Source organism: Chiloscyllium plagiosum, chromosome 16, assembly GCF_004010195.1.
Source record: "Chiloscyllium plagiosum isolate BGI_BamShark_2017 chromosome 16, ASM401019v2, whole genome shotgun sequence".
Taxonomy (NCBI): Eukaryota; Metazoa; Chordata; class Chondrichthyes; order Orectolobiformes; family Hemiscylliidae; genus Chiloscyllium; species Chiloscyllium plagiosum.
Genome location: NC_057725.1, coordinates 75823733 through 75837919, shown reverse-complemented (window position 1 = coordinate 75837919; position 14187 = coordinate 75823733). Strand labels below are relative to the sequence as shown.

Sequence of the window (14187 nt, the reverse complement as noted above, 5' to 3'; positions counted from 1 at the left end):
GAAGGAGGCCCAGGACCTCCATATCCTCGGCAGAGTGGGAGGGGGAGTTGAAATGTTGGGCCGGGGGGGTGGGGTTGATTGGTGCGGGTGTCCCAGAGATGTTCCCTAAAGTGCTCTGCGAGGAGGCGTCCAGTCTCCCCAATGTAGAGGAGACCGCATCGGATACAATAAATGATGTGCAGGTAAAACTTTGATGGAGGTGGAAGGCTCCTTTGGGGCCTTGGATGGAGGTGAGGGAGGAGGTGTGGGCGCAGGTTTTGCAATTCCTGCAGTGGCAGGGGAGGGTGCCAGGAAGGGAGGGTGGGTTGTCGGGGCAGGGTGGGGGACACGTGGACCTGACCAGGTAGTCACGGAAACATAAATAGGACTAGGTAGAAGGAAAACTTGCAGTTGGCTTTATATGAGATCCAACCTCCAAGTCACCTGACCCACTCTCAAAGGGGCAACGCATACCCAAAGCATATGCAAAACCCCTCCCCCCTTATTTCAATACGCCCCTTAGCAATTCATATATATTTACAATTATAACGATTAGACAGGCATTGTAGCTAACATCGATACATCATCAGGAATACTTATAAAAAGAAAACCACTCTTGTGTAGCATACATCGACATGCTCAGTCTCTCGGGGGATGGTGATTTTTCGAAAGCCATCTCCTCACCTCAGGAACCTTTTTGAGTGCGGTCACTTGGCTTCTGGATACTTCTGTTGTTCTGCAGATACATCCCCCTCTGATTGGCTGTTGCTGCCTCATCGCTGGGTAACACCAACTATGGCTCAGTCGACACTCCTGCTTCTATCTGGACCAGTTCAATATTCGGTGGGACATCTCCCTGTTGGTGATGTGCAGTAACCAGCCTGTCCACGTGTCTCCTCCAGTCCAGTTCATCCCAAGTCTGCACCATTTATGACAACAGTCAAAGAATGTGGTGCTGGAAAAGCACAGGCAGTCAGGCAGCATCTGGGGAGCAGGAGAAGTTGACGTTTTGGGCATAAGTTCTTCATCATGATTCCTGATGAAGAGCTTACGCTCGAAACGTTGATTCTCCTGCTCCTCAGATGCTGCCTGACCAGCTGTGCTTTTCCAGCACCATACTCTTCAATTCTGATCTCCGGCATTTGCCGTCCTCACTTTCTCCCTGATATGACAATAGTCCTGTATGAGCCACTACCACCACTGAGACCCACTCTTCCCCAGATATATAATCTCAGGTCACTAGAATGGACATCGATGACCACAAGTCACATCTGTCCCTGTACTAGTCCCACAATATCCATGTGAATTTGAAGCCATTCCCATGGGTAAATGGCGATAGTGACATCTCTTTTCTTATGTGCATGATTCTCATGATCCCACTGTCTCCTCAATCTGGAAGTCCACATTTGGACAACAGAAATAGCTCCTGCCTATCTCCTTCATTCACACCACACCACACGGCAGTGCCCTTTGTGCCTTTGTTCCAGCACCTTTCCTCTTAGTGGGGGAGAAATACCAACTTTCATTCCCCATATTAAACACCCAAACAATACAAACAACTCCCACCTCCTGGACAGGTACGGGCATAATTATAGACAGTTTCTATGACTGGTCCCCCTCTCAGGTCTCAGTCTACCACTCAGCTATAAGTTGGGTCATTGCAGGTAGTGTTCTGCACCTAAAACTCGGTACCTTGTCTTCCTGGGAAAGGTACATAATTTTCAGTTTCCAATCAGAAACATTCTTATTATTCCTCTCTGCCTGTCAGTATCTGATTTCACATGAGTAAGCTGACAGAGCCAGTGGCCACCTCTGCAGGTGTGCTGCTGCTATTGACAGTATCCCTGTGTACTGGCCAAAAACGGTGGGTTGTGACTTATGGTCTGTCTGCGACACAAAACGAAATGGCTGAACTTCTTAACACTGAACACAATCACAAAAATGAGGACTGCAGATGTTGGAAACCAGGGTTTAGATCAGAGTGGTGCTGGAAAAGCACAGCAGGTCAGGCAGCATCCGAGAAGCAGGAAAATCGACATTTCGGGCAAAAGCCCTTCATCAGGAATAGAGGCAGGAAGTCTCCAGGATGGAGAGACAGACTTCTCATACCTTCATTAGTGAGCTCAATGCAAACACAATAAGCGTTTCCTCTCTATTTGGTAAGACGTTTGAGGGTACAGCACCAAGGAGGAGAAAGTGAGGACTGCAGATGCCGGAGACCAGACCTGCAAAATGTGGTGCTGGAAAAGCACAGCAGGTCAGGCAGCATCTGAGGAGCAGGAGTACAGCGCCAACCCCATTAGGTAAGATGTCACACACCAACTGTAATGGAAATTTGGGTCAAAATGTGTTAACATTTCCAACTTTTTAAGGTTTGCTTGACCTCCCGTTAAGCCATCTCACATTCCTGGGTCCATTTTCCAGTAACCAATGCATGGGTTTCAGCATGGTTGCCAGATCAGACACAAACTTGCCATAATAATTTCCTGAAGAAGGGTTCCGGCCTGAAACGTCGATTCTCCTGCACCTCGGATGCTGCCTGACCTGCTGTGCTTTTCCAGCACCACATTCTTGACTCTGATCTCCAGCACCTGCGGACCTCACTTTCTCCATAATAATTTATAAGTTCCAAGAACAATCTCTGTTGAGATGCATTCTCTGGTATAAGGGTGATCATGATAGTCTCCATCTTCTTGGAAAAGCGTAGCAGGTCAGGCAGTGTCCAAGGAGCAGGAGCTGGATGCTGCCTGACCTGCTGCGCTTTTCCAGCAACACATTTTTCAGCGCTGATCTCCAGCATCTGCAGTCCTCACTTTCTCCTCCATCTTCTTGGGCAATTTGTATAGTCCCTCGCCATTGACTACATGGCTGAAGTACTCTATGGAGTCTTTAAAAAAAACTCTTTAACTTGTAGGCTATGCTCCTGGATTCTTTTTTAGAATTTCTTTTCAGTTTTTCAAATGCTCCAGTAATGAAAATATTGTCCAGATTACACTGGATACTTGGCAATCCACTCAAAGTTTGATTCCAGGGCACTCTGGAATAGAGCCAGCACTGTTGTGATGCCAAAAGGAGGTCGCTACGAGGAACAATGCCTTGTGTCACTAAGGTCAGCAGCAACCCCTGTGTGACCCCCACCTGTAAGTAGACCTGAGACAGACCCATTTGTGAGTATTTCTTTCCCATCCAGTCCACTGAACAGATCCTCGATGAATGAAAGGGAGCATTGATCCATATTGATTATGACCTGAAAGTCACCACAAATTCTCAGTATTTTTAAAACTGGGACAATGTGAGTGGCCCATTTGCTGGTGGTTACTGTTCTAATGCTCCCAGATTCTCTAACTGGTCCAGTTCCACCTCCATGTTAGACCAGATGGTGCACAGTAACAGACATGCATTCAGAGTCCTCAGACAAGCCTCCCTCTTCAATTCAAGTTTAGTTTCTACTCCTTTCATTTCCTCCAGGGTTGCGTTGAGAAATCTTTACACCTGTCCAACGTCTCTTTCATATTCACGTTTGATTCACCAGCCTATTAACCACACCCCAATTTAACTTTAATTTCTGTAATCAAGAGCATCTGAATAATACACCCATATCCACAAGTACATCTCAGCTAGATGTAGCAGTGTGTGAAAGTGGACAGCTTGCTGCAAGTGAATGGTTATCCCAGAATCAGTTAACAACTTGAGAATAAGGAGTTTAAGGCCATAAGACAGAGGAACAGGGGCGGTCATTCAGTCAGTTTGTTAGTTAGCTGGAGCAATGTGAGAATGTCATCAGGGCTCACTCCCACCTCCTCCTACTCGAGAAAAGAGTAGTTGACTAAGCACAATTCTCTCTCCAGTCACATGAACTCTCATACACTACCACTGGTAAAGCAAGAGTAAACTCCAGTTCAGCAGAGCCCGTGCTGAGGCATCAAAACCATTGGCTCTCTCAAGTGACATGGAGCAGGAGGCAAGCACTGAAGCCTGCTCAAACTCGGGAAAATTATTTTAACAGGGTTAACACATAGTGAAACACTTGCCACTGAATACTGAAGTCATGCTCTCAAAAGCTGTACCTGACCACTTGTTGGTGTCTCATCCTGTAAGAATGAGGGGGACATCCATGATCCAGGCTCTTGCATTTCCCATTCCTGCAGAAAACTTCCTTTTAGGGATGACATGGGCTGTAAACAGTGCTTCACATCGTTACGCTGTAAACAGATTGCACCAAAGGAAGTGTTTATTAATCACAGGCAGGTCATGGCTGATGAATCAAGAGATATTTCTCAAGCACTCACTAGCATGTCAGATAGGGAGTCCTTAAGAATGTTGCAATACGAATTTCCAAAAGGTATCAGATAAAGTTCTAGATAAGAATAAAATTCGAAGTACGTGAAATTATATGAACACTCTGAAATATGTGAATCATTAGGTCTCCTATCTCCCTCGCCAGAGTCAAGGCAAAGAACTGGTCTATCACAACACATGTACCCTAAGAATCTACACTGGGTCTCAGCTTTTCACCATTTCTAATAAGGAACTGGATAAAGAATAGATAAAGACATCAGGGCATGAGGTCTTTGTCACTTGGATCTGAGAAACAAAACCCCTGTACATTTTCCAAATGGTGGTACAACCGAAAACAGATGTTAGTATCCTCAGACACAAAATCGTCACAAGTGTGAACGGAACAGTGTGCTTTACCTCAAGTAGACTGGATAGTCTGGCTTTCTGTCAGAGAATAAGGGCAGTAGATAGATGGGAACATGGTCATCTGCAAGTTTCATTTCAAGCCACTGACCATCCTGACCTGGAAATATATCATCATTCCTTCAGTGTCGCTGGGTCCACATTCTGGAATTCCCTCCCTAAGGTCATTGTGGGTCTCTCTATAGCACATGGACAGCTCACCATCATTTTCTTAAGGCCAACTCTATGACAATATTAATCACAATAAAGAGCAGTAAATGCTGGCCAGCCAGCGACATCCACAACCTACAATTGAATACACAAAGTAAAACAAATAAGAAAATAAGAGCACAATTGGTAAGGAAAAGTGACCACACCTCTTCTCTAATGATGCTCAATACCAGTACTCTGCAAGACTGCTTACTCAGCCCCTTACTATACACCCCATACACTCATGGCTATGTGGCCACATTCAGCTCAAACTCCATTTTCAACTTTGATGACACCACCATAGTGGGTCAGATCTCAAACTATGACAAGAAAGAGTACAGGAAAGAGATAGAGAACTTAGTGGCATGGTGTAAAGGTGGCAATCTCTCTCTCAATGTCAACAAAACAAAGGAGGTGGTCACTGACTTCAGGAAGCAGAGTGGAGGACACACCCCTGCCTGTATGAATGGAGCAGTGGTGGAGGTGATCGAGAGTTTCAAGTTCCTCGGAGGAAATATCGCCAACAATCTGTCCTGCTACCTCCACGTCGATGCTACAGTATAGAAAGCACACCAACACTGCTTCCTCAGCAGTCTAAGGAAATTCAGCATGTCCGCAATGACTCTTATCAATTTTTATATGATTGTATTATAAGCATTCTATCCGGATGCATCATGGCTTGGTTTGGTAACTACTCTACCCAAGACTACAAGAAGTTTTAGAGAGTTGTGAACGCAGTCCAGTCCGTCACTTAAACCAGCCTTCCATCCACTGACTCCGTCTACATTGCCCACTGCATCGGGAAAGCAGCCAACATCCCACCCTGGTGATTCTCTCTTCCACCCTGTTCCATCGGGCACAAGATACAAAGATTTGAAAACACATACCAACAGATTCAACGACAGTTTCTTTCTGCTATTATCAGACTTACGAACGGACAACTTATACATGAGAGTTAATCTTGCTCTGCATCTTCTCGAACTGTAACACTACATTCTGTTCTATTAACCTGATGCACTTAAGTAAGGTATGACTTGTCTGGTTAGCACACAAGTCAGTATTTTTCACTGTATCTCAGTGCGCGTGACAATCATAAAACAACTATGTCAATATTTTAGGGACACCCTGCCATATGATATCTCAGTGTTTAAAGGTTGCCAAAAATTCCGTACCTCAGAGTTCATTAGTGAGTGTCGCACATCATTCAGATCTTGAGTCACCTCCAGAAGAAGGGTCTTTAAAACAGACGATGCAGAATAATTCGCTGCAAAACGCAGCAGGGTAAACATGTAACCATCAGATACAATGAGGTAGGGTAAACGAGGGTGGGCTGCCAGGGAAAACCACTGACTCATTAGGTCATCTTCAGAGGTGGGAGAGCCATCAGAACCTGTATGTTTGACGCTCAGAAGCAGGGACTGAGGTGGTCTGAAAAACATTGGAATATGAAATTAAAGACTTTGTCTTTCCAATCAAACACTTGCAGCAGTCATACAGCATGGGGTTGGACAGAGTAAAGCAACCTCCATGCTAACCCCAACAAATTCACCCAGGCCAGGTACAGCGAAGGGTACTCAAAGAACAGTACTCCATCAGAACTGACACTCCAACAATGCAGCACTCCCTCAGCACTGACCTACTGACAGTGTAGCACTCCCTCAGTACTAACCTTCCGACAGTGCAGCACTCCCTCAGCGTCAACCCTCTGACAATGCCGCACTTCCTCAGCACTGACCCTCCGACAGTGCGGCACTTCCTCAGCACTGACCCTCCGACAGTGCGGCACTCCCTCAGCACTGACCCACCCACAGTGCAGCAATCCCTCAGCACTGACCCTCCGACAGTGCAGTGCTCCCTCAGCACTGACCCTCCGACAGTGCGGCACTCCCTCAGTACTGACCCTCCGACAGTGCGGCACTCCCTCAGTACTGACCCTCCGACAGTGCGGCACTCCCTCAGCACTGACCCTTCGACAGTGTGGCACTCCCTCAGCACTGACCCTCCAACAGTGCGGCACTCCCTCAGTACTGACTCTCCGACAGTAAAGTGCTCCCTCAGTACTGACTCTCCGACAGTAAAGTGCTCCCTCAGTACTGACCCTCCGACAGTGCGGCACTCCCTCAGTACTGACCCTCAAAGTGCTGCACTCCCTTAGCATAGACCTTCCGACAGTGCAGCACTCTCTCAGCACTTACCCTCCGACAATACTGCACTCCTCAGCACTGACCCTCCGACAGTGCCCGCTCCCTCAGCACTGACCCTCCGACAGTGCCCGCTCCCTCAGCACTGACCCTCCGACAGTGCCTGCTTCCTCAGCACTGACCCTTCAATAGTGTGGCACTCCCTCAGCACTGATCCTCCGACAGTACGGCACACCCTCAGCACTGACCTTCTGACAGTGCGGCACTCCTTCAGCACCGACCCTCCGACAGTGCGACACTCCCTCAGGACTGACCCTCCAATAGTACAGCACTCCCTCAGCACTGACCCTCTGACAGTGCAGCACATTCTCAGCACTGACCCTCAAAGGGTACAGCACTCCCTCAGTATTAACCCTCCAACAGTACAGCATTCCCTCAGCACTGATCCTCCGACAGTACGGCACACCCTCAGCACTGACCCTCCGACAGTACTGCACACCCTCAGCACTGCACACCCTCAGCACTGACCCTCCGACAGTACTGCACTCCCTCAGCAGTGACCCTCCGACAGTGCGGCACTCCCGCAGCACTGACCCTCCGACAGTACGGCACACCCTCAGCACTGACCCTCTGACAGTACGGCACTCCCTCAGTATTGACCCTCCGACAGTACGACACTCCCTCAGTACTGGCCCTCCGACAGTACGGCACTCCCTCAGTATTGACCCTCCGACAGTACGACACTCCCTCAGTACTGACCATCCGACAGTACGACACTCCCTCAGTACTGACCCTCCGACAGTACTGCACTCCCTCAGTACTGACCCTCCGACAGTACGACACTCCCTCAGTATTGACCCTCCGACAGTACGGCACTCCCTCAGTATTGACCCTCCGACAGTACGACATTCCCTCAGTACTGACCCTCCGACAGTACGGCACTCCCTCAGTACTGACCCTCCGACAGTACGACACTCCTTCAGTACTGACCCTTCGACAGTACGACACTCCCTCAGTACTGACCCTCCGACAGTACGGCACTCCCTCAGTATTGACCCTCCGACAGTACGGCACTCCCTCAGTATTGACCCTCCGACAGTACGACACTCCCTCAGTATTGACTGTCTAATGTCAGTGCAGTGTGAATGTCGCCATGCCTCTGGTGTAGGCGTTCTCCCCTTGATGTTGTGACTGAGATGAGACAGTGCTGCTTCGTGATAGTCAACAAAGACCAGACAGGTGAAGAGTTCCCACTGTATTGTTGATGTGTCACTAGCTCCTGTGAAGAAAAGATTTGGTTTTGATGGGGAGTTGCTGCAGCCTTTACCTGTAGGTGATTAAGGGATGGAGTGGGATGTACTCTGCTGGCCCAAACTCCACGGAGCAGCCAAATGTGGTGATGGATAGCAGCTCGCCGAGCCGGGACAGTAACAGCAAGGCCCCACGTTTCAGCATACATGCCAGGAAGAGGCCATCATGTGTCCAGCTCACCGCACCAACCCAATAAGATCTGGAAAGCAAACAATTCACTGTCAACATTGCACCAAATCCTGGGTCAGCTCACACCATCTCGACTGCTCAGTTTGGAGAATGGAACATGACATTCCAGATTCGTGGATGGAGTGCTGGGACCTCTCAGTTTGTGGGAGTTGGTGGTCAGGGTGCGGTAGATGGGGTAGGGGAGTTGTTCAAGTGTTAGTGGAAGGGTTAAGGGATTTTGGGGGGTTGAAATTGACAAGTGAATGGACAAGGCAGCATCGACATGCTGAAACTGAAACAGAGAGTTTCCCCATTCTGAAATCAGTGCCGATCCTGCTGAGTGATGTGCTGACCTACCTGAGAAACCTGACTGGCACAGGCTGCCCTTTGCTGCCACAGCCTCGCAGACTGCTAGATACTGTCACATCATTCAGTGGGTTCACAAACAGCACCTGGGTGGCCTAACAAATGAGAGAGAAAACAGGCCCTGGGTAAGCAGCCACTCAGTAAGACCCAGATATGGGTGTACGGAGAGAAGAGCAGGACACAGATGTACAAACACATACTCACACAAGATGCACAAAGCCGCACACATTCCAATGTATGTGCCCAAACACAGGGGCAGACAAGCGCACACACACATACACCAGAACCTGCAGGTGTGTACAGATACAGACACATTGAGGACAAGCCCACAGATTGCTGACCCCATCATTGACTGCATGACCTGGATTGTTGGCCATTTACCAGTATGTCCCTATCTGAGGTAAAATGTTGATAGAAGGACCTTTTTCTCCTGTTCCACTTAATTTCTTTGTTGAAGGTTGGATTCTCCTGGTGAGATGTTTAACTGCTACAGATTTGCATTTGTACACATGCACACGTGTGGTTGTGTATCGTTCATGAGCAGTTGCACATCCACAGGCCTGTGTCCAAGAGGGTGAATGGAGTGAAAGCAGCCTCTTCCTCAGCTGCTGCACTACCTTCACAGTCAGACAGTGATGTGGAGAGAGGGGGATCAGCCTGCAGCCACCTGAGGAACCATGATCCAGCACAGGTTTGATGAGGGGCTGAATGGGTGAATGGGGGCAGGCTGAAGTACGAGGGGTCAGGGAGGGACAGAGAGGCAAGGTAAGAAAGCATTAAGGAAGAAAAGGGTGGACGATAATCAGAAGCCACAAAACAAGCCAGAGAAAGAAAACAGCAGTAACCTTGGGATCATTCTGATTGATGACGACTGCAAGAAGCAGGCTGTCCCTGGAGAAAGCTGCTAACAGTGCTCCTCTTGATTTCAATCCATTACAGACTGGGCTCAAAGCTCCGAGTGAATGTGTTTGTGTTACCCACTGGGCGCGGAATGGGACGGCACTGCAAAGAGAGAGGTAGATGTGAGGTTAAAGTACAACTCCTGAAACAGAGCGGAAACATACATGGATATCACACAGCACAGAACTGGGCACACAACCCACTCTTCACACAGTATACAGTGTGCCCACCAAATACTGGCTAAAGCACATCCAGAGCACTTGTACATGGACTCAAGGCATCCATGAGCTCACACACACAGGGACACATACGCGCACACACACTCCGGGTACCCGCGGGGGCACGCGCACACACTCCGGGTATCCGCGGGTACACACACACACACACACTCCGGGTATCCGCAGTGACGTGCGTGTGCGCTCACACTCCGGGTACACATGCACACTCCGGGTACTCATAGGCAAACTAAAAACACACCAATATGTACAATAATATGTCCACAGAGATTCACTCACATATACAGACACGCATACATTCTTACTGAGCTGCAAACGTTCAGAAATCTCTTACCTCATGCACTTCTCCACTTGTTCAAACCATTTCATTCTCAGTGTGGTCAGCACCAGGACCTCTCCAGATGTAAAGACAAAGGAACAGAAGCAGCAATCCCCCAGCACCTGTGTACAAACACAAGCAGGCATCGATCAGTGTGCTATCATCGCCCACTGTCAGAGTGCAGTCAGCGTGCTATCATCGCCCACTGTCAGAGTGCAGTCAGTGTGCTATCATCGCCCACTGTCAGAGTGCAGTCAGCGTGCTCTTACAAAATGGGGAGTGACACAAACCATGAGTGTCCCTAACCTCTGAGAGAGTAGCTGTTCAGTTAGAAAATACAAACAGGGATAGGTCATTCATTTCAACAAGCTGCACACAAGCAGCTCACAGAGAGGGTATAGCAAGAGAACGAAACTAAAAAGCGATGAGAGCGAGACTCCAAGCGAGCGAGGGAGAGCGGGATCGCACAGGAAAGTGGTGTTTTTGTTAGTTCATGATTTTTAAAAATGTTTTATTTAGGAAGAAGAGTAACTGAAATAAATTAAAGCCCAGCCCAATATAATAACGACATTCCAAGTTATGGGCCCAGTGCTGTAAAGTGGGATGAGTGTAGGTATAGTGCAGCTTTGGCACGACAGGTCATTCTGTTATAAATGTGTATTTTATTAACACAAATTCGCTGTGATGCAACTGACAAATTGGGAACATCGTTTCTAAACAGCAAACGTTTAAAATGTGCGTTGGCTGTAACGCGATTACAGCACCAACACTTTCCGCTCTGTTTCTAAAGTGAAACTTTTCTCAAACGCAGGGTTGCAGAAGAACACAACCACAGACAGGACTGACTGTTCAGGTTGGTTGTCCCAAAGGGCCTCCCTGTACAACATCAGTATGGTTCAACACAAATACTAATGTGGCACTGTTCACAAAGGCCAAGATGGCCACAGAAATCAGGGAGAAGGACTGTGATACACTTAAAGAAAACAGCGCAGACAGATGATGGAAATGTGTTGCTGGAAAAGCGCAGCAGGTCAGGCAGCATCTAGGGAACAGGAGAATCGACGTTTCGGGTATTAGCCCTTCTTCACTTTCTCCTCCAGCGCAGACAGATGGGAGATTCTAAATGGCTGAGCAGGCTTAAAAGTAGATACCTCTCCAGGGCAGGCTGAAATGTATCCCAGGCTGTTGAGTCAGGAAATGGAGGGCTGGCAGCACTGGCAATAATTTTCAATTTCTCTCTGGCCACAGGAGAAGTGCAAGGGGATTGGAGGACAGCTAATGTGGTACCATTATGAGAGAAGGGAGCAAGAGATAATCCAGGAAACTAGAGGCTGATCAGCCTAACCTTGGTGGTATTTGGAGACAATTCTGAGGGATGGAATTAAGTTGAACTTGGAGAGGCAGGGATTAACAAGAACACTTGGTATGGTTTAGTAAGGAGAGGTCACGTCTGACTAACTTGATTGAGTTTTTCGAAGAGGTGACAGTGCATGTAGAAGAGAGCAATGCTTTGATGCGGTCGACTTGGACTTCAGTAAAGTTTTTGATGAGGTCTTGAATTGGGAGACTGACAGTTAAGGTAAGAGCCCATCACATCCAAGGAAATTTGGCAAACTGAATCCAGAATTGGCTGAGTGGCAGGATGCAGAGGGTGATGGTTGGAGGGTGTTTTTTTTGGGACTGGGAGCCTGTGCCCAGTGGGGTCCCACAGGGGTCAGTGTCGGAGCCCTTGCTGTTTGTGGTTTTTATAAAATGACTTGGACTTGAACATCAGAGCATTGACCAAGGAGTTTGCGAATGGTATAAATATTGGCAGGATGGTAAATAATGAGGAGGATGGTCTTCGATTCCAGGAGGATATAACTGGCTGGTCAGGTGGGCTGATCAGCGGCAAGTGGAATTCAATCCAGGTACGAGAGAGGGGATGCACTTGGGTAAGACAAACAAGACAAGGAAATACATGATGTAGAGAAGGACTGTGAGAAGCACCGAGGTGTGCATGTACACTGGTCCCTTAAGGATCAGCACAGGTGGATAAAGTGGTTAAGAAGGCACAGGGGATGCCTATCTTCATTAGCTGAGTCACAGAGTTGAAGAGCATGGAGATTATACTGGAACTCTACCACATGTTGGTTACACAGCTAGAGTATCCTGTACAGTTCTGGAATCCACATGGTAGGAGGGATTTGATAGTTAGGTAAAAACAATGACTGCAGATGCTGGAAACCAGATTCTGGATTAGTGGTGCTGGAAGAGCACAGCAGTTCAGGCAGCATCCGAGGAGCTTCGAAAGCCCTTGGCTTTTGCCCGAAACGTTAATTTCGAAGCTCCTTGGATGCTGCCTGAACTGCTGTGCTCTTCCAGCACCACTAATCCAGGATTTGATAGCTGGAGAGGGGTGCAGAGGAGATTGACCAGGATTTTTGCTTGAGCTGGACAGTTATATTTTGAAGAGGGATTAGACTGACTAGGTTTTTTTTTAACCTTGGGACAATGGACACTGAGATGTAGAAAATTAGGAGGGACAGAGATAGGGTGGACGGAAAGGAACTTCTCCTCACTGGGGTTGGGGAGGGGCTTTTCAAGTTTGAAGGTAAGGGGAGGTTTAAAGGAGATGTGAGAGAGATGGGATTCTGGAACTCTCTGCCTGTGAGGGTACTAGAGGTAGAAATCCTATTCACATTGAAGACGTATTTAGATGAACACTTGTGATGCCAAGGCATACAGGGTTATGGGCCAAGTGCAGGCAAATGGGATTACAATGAATAGGTGGTTGGTGCAGACACAGTAGGCTGATCACTTTGAGTCTATGACCGGACAGAATGTTGGATCAGTCCTGATGGGCTGAATGGCCTTCTCCTGCCCTATTTTCTCTTTTCAATGAGCCCTCAGGCTTGCGCCTTGAACTGTTTGTATGGCGATTAACTCACCTCATCAGTGTGAAAGACAGCATGGACTGTGCTCTCCTTATCGTCAGCTTGGGGAAGTTTGACTTTCTCATCAACCATCACCTGAGCCCAGGTGCCGCTGAGCCGAGTCTCCGGTACAGAGGTCAAGTCTTGCTCTTCCATACTTTCCCAAAGGAACACTACACCAGTCTGACTGGCCACAAGGACTCTCTTCCCATCCCTCGAAACAAACAGAAATGGCTTCGTAGCAGATTCTGGGAGATTGAGTAGACAAACAGAGACACAGGGAAGAAAGCAAAAGCAACTTCATGTCATTATCTCCAGCTGTAGGATTTGATGAGGCAGCCATGAGTCTAACTGTGTTAGCCAAGGAGCCATATTATCCAATGACCAAGGACCGAATCAGCCGCCTTTACAAGCAGATGGTACTGTCCTGTTCACTTCCATCCATGTAGTAACTCAAGAGGCCAGTCACAGGAGCAGGAGGAAGCCATTCAGCCCTTCATGCCTGCTCCACTATTCCCATAATTATGACTGATCATCCAGCTCAGTACCCAGCTCCACTTGCTCCCCATTCCCTAGGAAGTCTATCTAAAGTCTTCAAGAAAACTACAGGGAATATAGTCTTAACTGATCCAGTTTCTCTCTTTATACATCAGTTTTGCCATCCCAGAATTCAGTCTGGGAAATTTCTACTCCACTCCCTTCAAAGCTAGAACAGCCTTCGTCATGTAAAAAGACTAAAACTGCACTCAATATTCCAGGTGTCGTCCAATGCATGTCTAAGACATCCCTTTTCCTGTACTCTAACACCGCGGCAATACCCCGTTCCAGTACTCAAATACCCCCCTACGCCCCTGTTACTGTACTCGAATACCCACCCAAGTCCCTGCTCCTGTACGCAAATACCCCCCCACACCCCATTCCAGTACTCAAATACCCCCTACATCCCTGTTCCTGTATTCAAA

The 14187-nt window shown here is 48.0% G+C and overlaps 3 protein-coding genes across 3 annotated transcripts in view; 2 read left to right on the top strand and 1 right to left on the bottom strand.

Annotated features, from left to right (window-relative positions):
- LOC122558020 (ciliogenesis and planar polarity effector 1-like) overlaps positions 1-737 on the top strand; it is a 68184-nt gene extending 67447 nt beyond the window's left edge. The window contains exon 18 of the mRNA XM_043706354.1: positions 722-737. Within this exon, the coding sequence (XP_043562289.1) occupies positions 722-737 (16 nt within the window). The remainder of the gene's footprint in view (positions 1-721) is intronic.
- Positions 738-2968: 2231 nt separating this feature from the next.
- On the bottom strand, positions 2969-13463 carry LOC122558019 (ciliogenesis and planar polarity effector 1-like). Its single transcript, XM_043706353.1, has 8 exons — positions 13241-13463; positions 10326-10432; positions 9701-9857; positions 8847-8950; positions 8338-8520; positions 6042-6297; positions 4047-4181; positions 2969-3058 (listed from the first exon to the last, which is right to left on the bottom strand). Exons 1-8 carry the CDS (start codon positions 13379-13381, stop codon positions 2969-2971), a joined length of 1173 nt encoding a protein of 390 aa, XP_043562288.1. The 5' UTR covers positions 13382-13463.
- Positions 13464-13566: 103 nt separating this feature from the next.
- Positions 13567-14187, top strand: part of LOC122558018 (extensin-2-like) — a 7441-nt gene continuing 6820 nt past the window's right edge. The window contains exon 1 of the mRNA XM_043706352.1: positions 13567-13644. Within this exon, the coding sequence (XP_043562287.1) occupies positions 13567-13644 (78 nt within the window). The remainder of the gene's footprint in view (positions 13645-14187) is intronic.